This window comes from Telmatherina bonti, assembly GCF_933228915.1.
Source record: "Telmatherina bonti genome assembly, chromosome: 13".
Lineage (NCBI taxonomy): Eukaryota > Metazoa > Chordata > Actinopteri > Atheriniformes > Telmatherinidae > Telmatherina > Telmatherina bonti.
This window is the reverse complement of record NC_136611.1, coordinates 8,379,267-8,394,164: the sequence shown is the minus strand read 5'-3', so window position 1 is coordinate 8,394,164 and position 14,898 is coordinate 8,379,267. Positions and strand designations below refer to the sequence as shown.

At 45.8% G+C, this 14,898-nt stretch overlaps 1 protein-coding gene across 1 annotated transcript in view; it reads left to right on the top strand.

Moving 5' to 3' along the window:
- The window catches only part of znrf3 (zinc and ring finger 3), a 77,332-nt gene extending 63,381 nt beyond the window's left edge, over positions 1-13,951 (top strand). The window contains exons 3-8 of the mRNA XM_079251387.1: positions 5,940-6,014; positions 8,213-8,344; positions 9,129-9,239; positions 10,149-10,316; positions 11,781-11,883; positions 11,977-13,951. Coding sequence (XP_079107513.1) covers positions 5,940-6,014; positions 8,213-8,344; positions 9,129-9,239; positions 10,149-10,316; positions 11,781-11,883; positions 11,977-13,706 — 2,319 coding nt within the window. The 3' untranslated portion in view covers positions 13,707-13,951. The remainder of the gene's footprint in view (positions 1-5,939; positions 6,015-8,212; positions 8,345-9,128; positions 9,240-10,148; positions 10,317-11,780; positions 11,884-11,976) is intronic.
- The last annotated feature ends 947 nt before the right edge of the window (positions 13,952-14,898 follow it).

Sequence of the window (14,898 nt, the reverse complement as noted above, 5' to 3'; positions counted from 1 at the left end):
GAAAATACAAATATGGGCAAAGAGGTGGAGCTGAGAGGGGAGCTGTGAGCGTCATGGCGGATGATTGACATCGAGTGAACTCCGAGCTTTCTGAAGCTAAAAGCTAACCGAGCAAACCCCGAATTAATGGGAGCTAACCAGCTAACGGAGGTAAGCGGGCTAAGTCACGTTGTTAACCGGCTAAAAATCGCGGTTGTTCTACAATCTTTGTACTAGAAGCGGGAGATTAGGTACCTGTCAATCAAAAGGATTTGCTCTGTTTTGCAGCCCCTAGTGGATGAAGGGGGAACTGCAGTTTTATGCACTTCCGCGTAGGCTTCACTTTTAACCGCCAGGGGTTGCCGCTTGACGGCAAATCAACAAAGTTGGCTCCCTGCTTCTCGTCTTTTCAGTCGTAACTTGAAAAACTACACAATAAGTACCAGTTTTGCTGCTATTTTGACTAAAACAAAAAAACTTTTTGCAGCATCTGAGAAGGAGAAGAAAGATAGACCAAAAACAATATGCGGCGTCGGACAGGACAAGGTAACGAACATTCGCAGAACAACCAGAATTAACTTAAAGCGGAATAGAAGTTTACATAACATGTCACGTCGGAATTAAATAGACTTTTGCATTAGGAATTCAGTGTTTACATTTTTCATCAGTTTAAAACAGAACGAACTTTTATTCAGAAATAAAACTCCCATGTAAACGTAGCAACAGTGTCAGTTACTGCCATGGATTCCCATGGCGACGGCAATCACTCATCGCACATTTGAAGGGAACTTTTGTTAAGATGGAACTTTTTTTCCTTTGATTTTATGAAAGGAAAGTGTCTCCTTAAACCAGAAACACTGGTTTAAGGAGCCTGAATGTCTTTGGGAATGTGGCATTGTGGGAAACTAATGCATCTCTGTAACATTCATGCAGCAGAGCAGCTGTTACTGGAGATGTTGAGCCATGAAAATGGCTGGGAAAAGTTCAGAAAGAGAAGCCGTAGCAAGCTGGAGAGGCCATATCTGCAGTTGCTTTGGTTTAACACGTCGGACGGAGACCTGACAGTCTGAAGTCAAACTGTTGCCTGGCAACAATGGGTGCTGCAGATGTGCATGAGGCCAAGGCTAACTCTGTTATAAGACATCAAATAGAAACGTGTGTGTGAAATTGGACATGGGCTTGAATTAATAAAACTGAATGAAAAAGGATGAAATGAAATAAAATTTGCAGAAACATGTTTTGGAGTTTGGCGCCATCGTCACGTGAAACTAAAAAAAACAAAACAAAAAACCAAACTAAAAACTGGAGATGCCTTTCCATCAGCAGGAGGTTCAGCTGGCCTCAGGTACATGTGGTTTTAATAGGAAAAAAATTAAGAGAGAGTTTTTAAAGAGTAAGTTTGGGAAAACCAAAGTGAAAAAAGTAGGACTTTTCTTTGTTAAATGATTTTTTATTTGAACGTGTTTACTTGACATCAGTAAATGTGGGCTGTCGTGTTTATTCTTCAGAAGTAGAAACAGCTGATCAGTTCACGTGATCAGCTTACTTTTTCTCTTGCTGTGCAACTCTTTCATCCAGTCACATGAAATGTTGTCTTAAATCATTCACATCTCCAATCAGTTGCTCAGAGGATGTTCTCTCAAACCATCCAACTAAAATCCAGTTTCTCTTTTCAAGACTTCTAAAGACACAACCTGCGTATAACAACGCCATGTATACCGCGCACTCTCACGCGGCCAAAAAAGATCTCAAGGTGCCAAAATCCTGCAAAGTCGGTAATGAATGAAGACATAATGCCAAAAAGCGACTTAAGAAGAGTGAATATTTCATGTGTTAGTTTTGTGTGTATTAATGCATGTGAGTGTGTGTGTGGATTTAAGCCTCTGCTCATAGCAGAAAATCTGAGGTCTTTTCCACAAGTTGCATCTGCAAACCCGTACAGGTGGGGGTCCCCACTGGGACAGTTCCCAGACTCTCTGCACTGCGTGTCTTTAGCCGACTGGAGAATTTAACGGAGTAAAAAGTATCTTTTCCTCAGAAAACATAACAGACAAACTTAATGACCAAAGCCTTTGTGGAACTTCTGCTTATTCAGAATGAAGGCTTGTATTTCTTGTTCATTAGCCTCCTTTTTTAAGTTTTGCCACCGAGGACAGAATGGTGTCTTGCACGACTCGCACAATAACTCCTCACACAGGAGCCCGGCCACTTGAAGTCTGTGAGGTAAATAGTGTTTTCTCTCTCAAGTGCTCTGTTTTAAGCAGTCTTTTAGCAGCGTTTATCCTTCCCCTGGTGTCCGCGGTTGTACTCTTCTTTTTTTTCTCTATTTTTAATAGGGCTGGAGAGGAGATGTGTCATGTTTTTTAAGAGCCAGTTTGCCTGTGGGTGCATTTTTGTTGTCGTCAGGCAAGTCCCTGCACTGCAGCGCGGCCTGCCCCGAGTGGAGATTCTTCGGGAGGGAGATCTCTTTCTTCTCCAAGCGTCTTACCAAGAGCTATTAATTATTAACCAGGGAGAGCTAACATCAAAGGAGCAGACTTGTGCTGAATTAAAAAGGGGGTGGGGGGGAGCGGAGCCTGGCAGTGTGGAGCTGGGAGAAAACTGGGTGAGAGGAAAAGCCGAGCTGAGATTTCACTCCGCTTGCTTTTGAACTTTCCGAGTACGAAAGCAGAGAAAAGAAAAAGAATGAAAAGAGCAACGTTGGTTTATGTAAAGGAGGAAAGAGGAAGCTGAAAAGGTTGGTGTTCGTAGCATCGCACTGCTTTCATACCACTGCGTTGGACAGAAGCCTTCAGTTGCTGCTGGAAAAGATGGAAGCAGTTTGCAGACGTAATTAGCCTTTAATGAGCTCTGAAAGCCAGATTCATAAACATCTTGTCTATGGATTATACCGGGGAAAGGGGGGGGGGGGGGGGGGGGGGGGGGTCTAATTGAAACATGGCTCATAAACTGCAGAGTCATTAAGTGTTTACATTCCGCTGAAGCTGATTTCTACTTGCGTATGCACCCATCCAGCATCCAAGGCCTTATTTTCCTCTTGCTGTAAATCGTCTGGCTGTCCCACCATGCAGGTACCTTCTGGAGGCAAAGAGCATCATGGCCGACCTGTGCACCAGTCGCTTGCATTTACAGATGTGCTTTAGCTAGCTTGAAGGATGAAAATGCGTAAATCCGAGCTTGCTTTAACTTCACCTGCTGGTTTTTTGGGCATCTTTGTGGAATCGAACTCGTTCCAGAGACGTTAAAAACATGCATGATGATGATGATGATGATGATGATGGGGAAAGTAACTGAAGCCCTAGGTTGTCTCTCCTAAAAAATCTTGGAGGCCTCCACATTTTGTTTTTATCTTGTCTGAGAGTTTAGAGTATATAAATCTTAGTATTTGTGTTAAATCAGGAGGAAACTGCAGACTGAGATGCACAGACTCAGACTGAAAATCTTCAAAGTCAAACTCAACACAACTTTCATTTGACAAAGACGAGCCCTGCTGTGACAAAACAACTGACAGAAGAGCAAAGGGAAACTTGAGATTATCTTCTGCAAAGCAAATATTTCCTGCATTGTTTGACTGTGTAATGATACACACTCGCAGCACGTTATCACCCAACACAGAATGAGACTTTACAGATGAAAAAGGATCAGTCTGGAGCCTGCAGGGTTTGGAATTTGCCTCTAACTTCTACTGATGCCACTGTTTATCAGAGATGATACGTCTGGAGGCTGAATCGATCCTCTGATATTAGAGCTGCAAGGATTCAGCTTCAATAAACCACCTTAAGTGTCTTCACAGCGTCTTGGAAGCTTCTTGTTAGCAGCATGCAGCTTATGACACACATGAGATTACTTTCAGAGCGTACTTAAAACCTGGGCATGGCAGTACTCGTGGTTTTGCACTCTTACCTGATCTGAACAAGTTGGTTTGAGACTGCAATCGGGAGTCACGTGACCGTTTTTCACAGTTTCCTGCTGCATGACTCACACAGGACCAACCATTTATGATTAACACAAAAGTTCACGGCTTTTGTTACAGCTTAAACCTGACTGAGGATTGGGACAGACATGCAGATATAGGCAAGAAAATCGAGAAGAACTTAAACTCTGGTCGCCGAGGGCAACAGTCCTTTTAGATCCGGTTGTAAAACATGTGGTCCGTGGGCCAAAACTGGCTCGCCAGAGTCTCTTATCTGGCCCACAGGATGAATTTAGCAAATGTGAAAATGATCTAGAAGAATTCTTAATAAAAGTGAAAGCAAGTCCTAATTTTTCTACTCTTATTGTCAGTTTATTTTACAAGGTTTACAAAGTTTAATCACAGTGTGACATAGAATATTTTTCCTGTTCCAGGTATATATGATCATATGTTTTGTTTCTTTTGTAGATCCATTATGATCTGTAACTTATAATGCACATTAAAATCATATACAGAGGCAAAATGTTGTAATTTCAAAGATTTTTCTGAAGAAAATGTCCAGTTTTTCATATTTTAACAACAATCTACTTGCACCTCTTTGCAGAAAAACTGTTATTTGTCAATTTACTAGTTAAACATCATTATATCAGTTTAGCCTACCTCAGATGAATTTGTGCTCCTGAACTAAAGTAAGTTAAACTCCTCTGTTTTCGATGCTTCTTGGGTCAAACACACCCTGATCCAAATAAAATGCCAAATAATGGACACAACAGCTTGTCATGTTTTGCACAATGACCCATCCAGTTGAGTCAGGTATGTTGAAGCAGGGAAACATCTACAACCTGCAGGACAGTGGCCCTTTCTGACTGGAGTTTGAGACCAGAATTTTCTCTTATAAACAAACTTAAGAAGAAATTCAAAATAATTATAAACCCAAGGTTTTGATAGCAGATTATTTTACCCTGACCGTCATCCATCCCACCTGCTGCGTGTTGCACGGCGTCTTTTCAGATTCAGGAATGGGGATTCAACAGCTTTCTGAACTTCCTGTTTGGACAAACGATGCAGAAATCGAGTCAACATCGCGTCTTTATTTGGGAAATGAACTGGACTCTTTGTGAAATGGGGCGACTGAGCCGCCGCTCCCGCGTACAGCTGCTCCATCCTCGCCATGCGGACCGGCGAGGTGACTCTCCGGCCGCTCGGCAGCAGTCACAGAGCTGTACGCTGTCACTTTGCTCTTCACCCCCTTTCTTCCCTCCAGCCATGAAGAGTGTTGGCAGGAACCCAAGGCCACTTAATAATACCAGGATATGATCCCAGCCGCGCTCTTTCAGATCGCGTGGTGCGGACATCAAAACGTTGTCTAAATAGGGCAACGAAAATCAAGCTGGGTGAGAGCGGATTGTTGGGAAAGGCAGGAGTTAAGATAAAGAGATCCTTTTCTTTTTTTTTTCTTCAGCCAAGGGAAGCCAATTTGGATTCTGCGAGTAGATACTCGGGGTTCTGCAGATGCAAGCATTTCCTTTATCTCTTGCCTGTAGCAGAACTCTTCAAAAGGCCTTCTGCGCGCCGACTTTCCCGACTCTCAGATGAAAGAAACTCGCATTTTTAACAGCTGGAAATCCCTGATAACTTTTTTTTCCCCCCAACTTTTGGAGCACGCACTGCAGAATCCACTCTGTCATGCCGAGTTGCATCACTCGGAGTTGTGCTCTGGTCCCTGATGGAGGGATGAGACGTTACTGTCCCGCTCTTCGTGTGGTGCAGATCGACATAATATGACATCATGGAGGTTTTAGTCAATTGGAGAGAACGGCCACATGCGCATCCTAGCAAATGGTTTGTTTACGTCTCCCTGTGGCTTTTTTTCCTTTCTCATGATCTGCATGGTGGTAACACTCAGTGAGAGAACGCCCTCTAGTGGTTTCCAGTTTAAATGGGACATAATGAGTGGTTGATGGTGTAAAAATGTTTTGTTTTTGTTTTTTTTTTCTTTGCACACTTGTTGAATATGTCTAATCATTACCGCTGTGTGTGTTGGCAGGCGAAGAGAGCGGTACAACGCGGAGCCACGGCGGTGATCTTTGATGTTTCTGAGAATCCAGATGCCATCGATCAGGTTTGTGCACACCTAGAATTACCCACTCTGCATCTAATCTGTCTGAGTCTGTCTGCTTATTTACTCCTGAATGAGGCTCAGCCACATGCCCTGCCCGACTGTGTGTGTGTGTGTGTGTGTGTGCTGTTTGTACAAACAATGATCTGTTTATCTTTAGTTCTGCTCAAAAGCATGTGGATCAGCGTTGCTCATTCAACCATTCTGGGCCTTTCAACTCCCCAACTTGTGTTTTGGAGGAGTGCAGTGCAGTGGAAGAGGTCTGAAAATGGATATCCAGGTTCAGCTTTCACTAGTCCATGACCAAACTCTGTTGAGCTCATAATTGCACAGGTAGTGCACATTACCTCACCTCCTGAGACCACAGAGCTGTGTGTGAAAGGACGTTCGGGACAGTTTATAAGAAAGTGTCCCAAACTTTCTTCCATTCTTTTTTTTTTTTTTTTTCCTTTCTGTTTCTTTGAGGTATAATACTTGGGTTGCACCTTTGTCACAAGAATTCTCCTGTGGTATTCATCCTCGCCACGCCAGGCCTGGACTTGCAGGGTTTTTTTCTTCTTCTCTGCTGCTGGGTTGTAAAGCGTGTAGCTGAGAGATAAAAGGGATTGCGCGGAGACCACATGAAAGGCAGCGCTGGGCGGCTGTGTTAAATTCCCCCGAGAGGCTTTTCCAGTCAGAGCAGCTCGATCAGCAGAGGCAGGAGCCACAAGGCCGAGGGGCAGGGAGGAGGAGGAGGAGGAGGAGGAGGAGGAGGAGGAGGAGGAGGAGGAGGAGCTTACGGAGAATTAAAGTCCCCAGGCCAAAATTAGGTGAAGCTCTAAAGTTAATGCACTTGACCTCCTTTTTTCCTCTAAATAAATTCTCTAATCTGAGGCCAAGTACTCCTTGGGGTTTTTGTTTTTTGGGAGAAGCTTCTCTTAAAAAGTAAAAGACTCTCTGAGTTATGGCTAAATAAGTTCAAATCGCAGTGGAGTCCATTCCCAGGAATCAAAGCGAGAGATCAAACATTTCCACGTCTATACTTTTAAACCAGAACGTACAGCATTTCGCCGGGGAAGATGGCAACGGGAGAAGAAATAGCAACGTGAATATCCTCGGTATTTCCCCTGGGCCTTTCAAATTACAGATTCAGAGCAGCAGACGAGCGGGAAGAAAAGAGACTGAGAGGAGGAATGAAGGAGCATGTCGGCCGAGTCCGAAGCCAGCACATAGTATTCATTGACTATTTCCTCCTGCTCCCTCTGGGAAGCTGTGCCTACAGTTTGCCAAAGTCCTGCGCCGCTATAAGCCACGTTTCCAGCCTGGGAGAGGAGAAGAGGAGTCGAACCTTCTCTGCTTCTGACATCATGAACAACTTCCAAATGTTTGGCCTTCGTTCAGATAAAATGAAACCAAGTCACGTGCTGTATTCTGTAAAAAGTCTCCTCCTCCTCCTCCTCCTCTGTGTTACGGCTGATTTTACAGGTTCGTTTTATATCAGAGCTGAAAGTTCATATCAAGGCAATGTGGCCGACAGATCAGGTGACTGTTGCAACAGTTCTGGTCTGTGACTCTTTACTGCACATCCTCCTCCTCCTCCTCCTCCTCCTCCTCCTCCTGCCTGTTTTTACCTTTTTCCTTCATAAAGCAGAGTCTTCTAAGTTTCTATATTTACTGTATTTAACTTTTGAATGCCATTTAAGATGATGTGATATTGAGAATTTTCAAATAATTATTTCATTTTCCATTTTGTTGCCATTTTTATTTTTACTATGACAATTATTTATTTTCACACAGAAATGTAAACTTTATGTAAAACCAGGCTCCAAATTCATGCCACACTTGGTAAATGGCAGCAATATTGATATATATTGATATAATACTGAATTTTCCTATAAAACTATTAAAAATTCTGTTTTTGAGATATACATTTAACTATCTACATTCAGACAACAACCTGTGTTGTAACATTTCAGAAATGTAATGTCCTAATCCACCATCCTATCCACTCATTTTCTCAGCTTTTTAATCAGGATAAATTCGTTTCTGCTCATCTAATGGAGTAAATGTCTCGTCTTTGCAGAAAAAGTCTCAGATGAGCCAGAAAAGCACAAATAGATTAAACTGATGTTGATATCTGGAGGCATTTTTTGAGCTGAGAGAGTTGAAGGAATTCTTCTTCTTTGCCGGTCAGTCAGTGGCATTTCTCTTTGTCTCCTCAGCTCAACCAGGTCGCAGAGGATCCCCTGAAGCGGCCGGTGGTCTACGTGAAGGGCAACGACGCCGTCAAACTGATGAACATCGTCAACAAGCAGAAAGTGGCCCGTGCTCGGATACAACACAGACCTCCGAGGGTAAGCGCTCGTACCAAAGCCTCGAACTGAGCGGCGCGGACGACGTGCGTGAGCTCGGGAACGGATCTACAGGAGCGTATCTGAATGTATTTGGCGAGGCTCCGGCCGGGACTGAGGAAAATTCCAGCTGTGAAATCTGACCCTTCGCCTTTCTTCCGCGCTCCAAGGCCGGGGACTTTTTCACAGCACTGCCGCGGATTAACATCAGCCCCTCAAAGAGCTGCTTGTTTGCTTGGAATATTTGATAAGCGACGAGCTCATGTTGAGGTCGAGTAACTCAACGTGATGAAAGCTTCAGAAAAAAAGCTGCGTTATTATAAAAGTTTCCAGCTTGACGTCCAGCAGAAATAAAAAGCATCATCAGTTTATCAACCTGTTGCTTTCTTCACCATTAAACTCACAAATAAACTGATTAGTTTGTGGAATGTTTAGAAGATGTAGAAAGTTTGGTGACACTCGAGTTACTTTGTTCGGATCAACTTCTCATCTGTGAGATCAGCTCTGATCTGCCTGAGATGGAACGCTGCGCCGGCTACGACACGCCGTGCAGAAAATGATTGTGATATGGAAATGAATGGACTCCAGTGAATAATCAGCCGTGCTTCTATTCTTGAAAGCACCACCAGCTAATACACCAAGGTCACACTTTCATTATTTGCATGATAAAAAGACTGAATGGGAGCGCTGAGCAGCAACCAGACCTCTTAAATTTGCCGACCTTTAGAAGTCAAATGAACATTCGGACACGTGGACGTGATTTGCTCATCTTGTCCTTTTTCCACAGCAGCCCACGGAATATTTCGACATGGGCATCTTCCTGGCTTTCTTTGTGGTCGTTTCCCTCGTTTGCCTCATCCTGCTCATCAAGATCAAACTGAAGCAAAGGAGGAGTCAGGTTAGTGTCTCGTCTTTCTCTGATCTCCACAGGACCGAGCTTACCTTGCGCACCCAAACGTCCTCGGCCATAGCTTGTTTTTTCCAGTCGCCGTGACTCAACTTGAAAGGGGCAACAGTAGCTCTGTTGCTGATCGATTCCCTCTCCGTGGAGGCTTATGTTGGGTGCATGAATCAGGATCAGCATTTAATTAATGCTGATGAGAGGTTGGCTAGCCGAGCCAAACTCTCTGAGATGTCATGACCGAGCAAAAAAACCTGCAGCAGCATCCGTTAAGGCAGACGTCATCATCTCTGCCTGCAGGCGGTTTTTTTTTTTACATTATAATGACACCGAGTCACACCACGGGGCACATTTGTCTCATGTAATATTATTTTCCTACACTAAAAAAGGAGTAAACATTGTGTAAACGCGAAGTGTAAATCAGCGTCTTCGCTGCTTTAAATGAAAAATCTCTCTTGGGTTCGCCTGCGCAAGACGAGTTAATTACAAACTCATAACACAGATTTTTAAATGCTTTATGTTTCATGTTTGTCAACCCTTTAATGAGGACGACTTTCATCCCAAAGTTCATCGCTCTCTCGCCGATCAGAGTATCGTTTCCCAAGTCGTGACCCGGCGTGAAGGAAGAAACACCCTCTGCTGTGGTTCAGTTCAAGCCGCCACATAAATAACTGTGTCTTGTAAGGAGTGATGCTCCAGCATTTTAGTCACCAACTGCTATAAATCTCCTGTTTGCTGCGTTCGACTCACAAGCTGACGCACGCGAAATTATGAGCATTTAATGAATAACATTTCGAGGCAAATTAAAGAGATGAAAAGAGAGCTGGTAATGCATCCACTGCACGACATCAGCCGACTCTGTAGATCCACTGTTCACCTCCGACGTTGTGTTTGATATTTCTGCAGAGCTCGATGAACAGAATGGCCATCCAGGCGCTGGAAAAGATGGAGACCAGAAAGTTCAAGGCCAAAGGGAAAGGCCAGCGCGAGAGCAGCTGCGGCGCCTCGGATTCACTGAGCAGCAGCTCCACCTCTGACTGCGCCATCTGTCTGGAGAAGTACATGGACGGCGAGGTGAGACGAGACAGAAATGCCAGTAATCCATTTAACGGAGCGTTGTGTGCACACTCGAGCCAAACCTTTTAACTCCGACCGTCATCGAGCTGCTGACTTTGTTTTCCTTTCATTACATTTTCTGCAGACATGCAGACAATAGAATGGAAGTTCCCCTGATGTGCTCGGGGACCGCAGGGCTGCGATCTCTGGTGACGTTCCTTCCGCTACCTTTTTAGATGTTTAACTCGGCCTTTTCAGAGCACCTGGAGAGATAAGGGGTACCCAGAGTGTGCTAGCTTGTGATTATGCTTCCTGTTTTCCCAGTGTGGCTTTCTTTAATCCTTGATGGAGTCACAGTCGAAGTATGCGTCCAGATCTTGAGACGTTGGGGTTCTTTTTTTTTTTTTTTTTTTTTTTTTTTTTAAAACTGTAGCTTTATTGCTCATCCTTATTCATGGATGCTGGAGGGACTAACCCTGCTGCCCCAGGGGGACATAGACAGAGTGTGTGTGTGTGTGTGTGTGTGTGTGTGTGCGCCTTCTTAGTAAAGAGGAGAAAACACAACAAAGCATGGCGCCAGGACTGCACAGAGGAAGTGGCGATATAAAAGGCTGAATGGCATCAAAGCCGTTTTTGAGCAGTGAAGCAAGCAACAAAAGCTGTGGTGGAAAACAGCCTGAAGATGAGTCATATTAAGCCACAGAGTAAGGAGTGATTAAGCCAAAGAAATACAGGAAAAAAGGGGGGGAAAAAAACAAGTCGGTGCTCCAGAATTCCTGTCTGGAATTCAGATGGAGGAATGGGAATGAGAGATAAGTGTGAGCATGTTGCTCCAAAGCAAACATGCAGCGTAGAAGTGACATCAGATATGACACATGCAGCACTAAACGGTCGCTCTGAACTCTGTCATCTCCTTGTGTTGGTGCTGCGATGGACTGGCAACCTGTGTGTGTGTACACCCCCTCCCCCCCCTGCTAGTTGCAGGATGGGCTCCAGCTTCCCAGCAACCTTAAACTGGAATAAGTGGCGTAGAAAAATGAATTTCTGACATCTGGGGAGAAGTTTTTAGTTGAACATTTAGCTGTCATCTTCAGCGTTGCTGCCACCTTCTGGACACACACATGTATTCATCCTGCCACGCCTCCCTCCGCGCAGAAGCACAAGTTTCCCCAGTCAGAGGCCATGTCTGAGCTCTCTTTGTCTCTCCGAAACGTTGCGTTTCTTTGATAAATCTGCCACAGTGCACGTTGAAGACAGCCAGTGTTGTGATATGCAGATGGTAGCGTGTGATGTGGCGCCGTAAAGCAGGAGTTTTCAGCTTGAATGCTGCAGAAATGTACATAATAAATAAAATTCTTGAGTAAAAGTGCTTCAGGTGTTTTCTGAACCACATGTCTCTTTCCTCCATGGATAATCCAGTTGTCTGTATTTTCAGCTTGTTGTACTGGGGTGAAATGATTAAATCCTGTCTTTTGCCTCCAGGAGCTCCGGGTGATCCCATGTGCTCACAGATTTCATAAGAAGTGTGTTGATCCGTGGCTCCTCCAGCATCACACCTGTCCTCACTGCAGACACAACATCATCGGTGAGTCGGTCCACACCCCCGGACTACAACCTGACCAACCTGAGGTTTTGTTTTTGCCAGATTCCTAAAGTTGCTTCATTTCTCTTAACGCAGAGCAAAAGAAGGGAAATCCAGGACCGGCTTGCATGGATCCGGGTAACGCGGTCCACAGCAGGCAGCGGGTGGTGCTCCCAGTCCATTATCCTGGCAGGGTCCACCGGGCCGGCCAGGTGGCGGCCTACCCCACCAGAACCAGCATGGATCCCCATGGCAACCCCATCACTGTGCTCACTGTTGACCAGCATCCAGATCCTCAAGGTCTGTACCCTCCTCAATCTGCATCCGCCTTCCTACGGAGCTACCACCCCACCCTCCATCTGGAACATTCGCTCAACCCCCACCACTGTGGATTAGAGCACCGCGCACCCCCTGCCTACCCCACGCAAACGCATCATGCTGCTTTCAAACGACCCAAGTTTCATGGTCGGAACTTCTCCCAGCCGGCCTGTTTTTCCCAGTACGAGACCATGTACCAGCACTACTACTTTCAGGGACTGTCGTTCCCGCAGCAGCCGCCTGAGGGGGGGCAGGGGCCCGCCGTGTCCGGACAGCTCGGTGGAGGCGGGGCGCACAAGAACCACAGCAGGGCCTTTCAGCAGGGACTGTTATACCCCACCGTGGTACACATGGCGCCCGCTTCCTCTTCGAGGATCGGCGACGGCGGCAGCACTTCTGGCCTGAGCTGTTACCACGGCCACCGCTCGGTGTGCAGCGGTTACCTCGCTGACTGTCCGGGTAGCGACAGCAGCAGCAGCAGTTCTGGCCAGTGCCACTGTTCCTCCAGTGACTCCATGTTGGACTGTACTGAGGTCAGCAATCAAGGGGTGTACGGAAGCTGCTCCACGTTCCGCAGCTCGCTGAGCAGCGACTACGACCCGTACGTGTACAGGAGTAAAAGTCCGTGTCGGGGCTCCGCAGGCGAAGCGGGAGCCGTAGCTTGCACTGCGCCTCCTGTCGAGGACTCGCCCCCCGCACCCTCGGGACATGACTGCCTCCAGCTCCCGTCTGGAGCTTTGGGATACAACTCGGGGGACCATCTCTCCAACAGCAGTTTGGAGCCCAACTACAGCAGTCGTTCATCACTGGAACCCAGGGAGAACAGCAACACTAGCACTACCTCAGCCGGGGCCCCAGAGGCCGCCTCGGCCGACAGGGGAAAGGGGGCGCAGGAGGAGTCCGGGGAACCTGGAGCTGCAGCCTGCAGCTGCTGTTTTGAGGTTCTTCCTCCCAGTGTGGAGGGCAAAGGACAGGACTTGGACCAAGCTGGACCTTTGGCCTCGGGACGCTGTCACAGGGGGGTGGACTTGCAGAACTCCACCTCCAAGAACTACTTTGCTTCTGAGCACATGTGTCCTTCCTCTGAGCAGGTGAGCTATGAAGGGCTGCCCTGCTGCTTCTACAAAGAGATGAAGGTGCACAGGGCTACAGTGGGGCGTTACACTGAGGACTACGCTGTAAACGTGCAGTACGCACACGCCGAATCAGAGGCCTGCTCTGCACCGGGCTGCTGCGAACTCAACCAGAGAATACCCATAATTCCCGAGGACACGGATTGTGAACTAGGGCCAGAGACCCAGAGCAGTCTGCTGCCTGTCAGCATCACCATGGAGACGGAGTTGCGGACAGGGGAGCAACACGAGCCAAAGGAGAGGTACTTCTCTTCAGGACAGTTTAGAGGTCAGCCGTACCTTCAGGAGGAGGAGACCAGGGCTTTGTTCCACCCTCAGCTCCCTGCTACACTGGGAGGCAGTACTTCAACAAATGAGGGTGATTTGGGGATTTGAACCAGAGCGACGCGGGGAAAACGTGCGGTACCATGTCAGGCAGTCGAAACCCTCAGTGGCCTTGTTCTAATCTTGCTCCCTGAGCACTGAATGTTATCATCTTAGATTGTGTGGATTTCTACTGAAATGGCCTCGAGATAAAATAACGTGTCATGTTCATTCCTGTGCCCCCCCAACCCAAGAGACAAAATGATCCCATAAATATGCATGGAAGTTAAGTAAAACTAGAATTAGGCCTTTTCTGCTGCCAGGTTTGATCATCAAATGTACTTTTTTTGTGCACGTTATAGGAAATTAAGATTTTTTTATTGGGGGGGGGGAGAAAAAAATACCTGTGTATTCCTACACACACCTATGTGCGCACGCACACACACGTTAAAACTTCATCCATCAACTAAATAGTTTCTACGGACATAGCTATACCAAAACAGAAAGACATGATTGTTGTTTTTTCTTTTAAACTTGTAAGAGCAGGGAAATGGGTCGTTTTAGGTTCCTCTGACCCATACGTTTCTCTCGGGAGAAAAAAAGCTAAAAAAAAAAAAACTAACAAAACAGTAAAATAATGTACAGAAATGTGAACGCAAGGCTGACACTGGTCTCAGATCAATTTGCAGAATTTGTTTTACGCATCGCATTTCTGTGCATCGTGGCCTGCAAGAGATGAGCGCCGTGCTGCTACGACAGGAGCAGCAGTACAGAATGACAGCACAGCTTTGCCACAATTTACACTAAACCGAGTGTTTCAGGTCATGCTTTCATTGGAAACCCTTCCAAGTTTTTTTTTTCCCCGCTGTCACACACCCCGTTTCCTCTGTGAGGCGTGCTCTTATATCTGTTAAGGTTCTAACGTAACAAAAGGCCAAAGGAAAGCAGCTGGAAGAGACTCATTTCATAACGTTTTTCTTATACTGTGACTTTAAAAACAAAGAAAACGATGCAGTTTTACACACCAGTGTGTCAGTTCCACTTATAATGTGCCGTCACGTGCATATTTCATACTTGCAATGTCGATGCTTGTCATTCATGCCTTTCTGTTTGTCCTGCAGACTGTTTTTATACTGTTTCTATGAAATGTACACATTCTCTACACAAGAGGAAAACCTGAAATAACCCTATTTATACGTTAACCCAGTGCTGTAATCAATTCAAAATCTAATCTTGCCTTTTGCATAGAGATACGTACCTACTG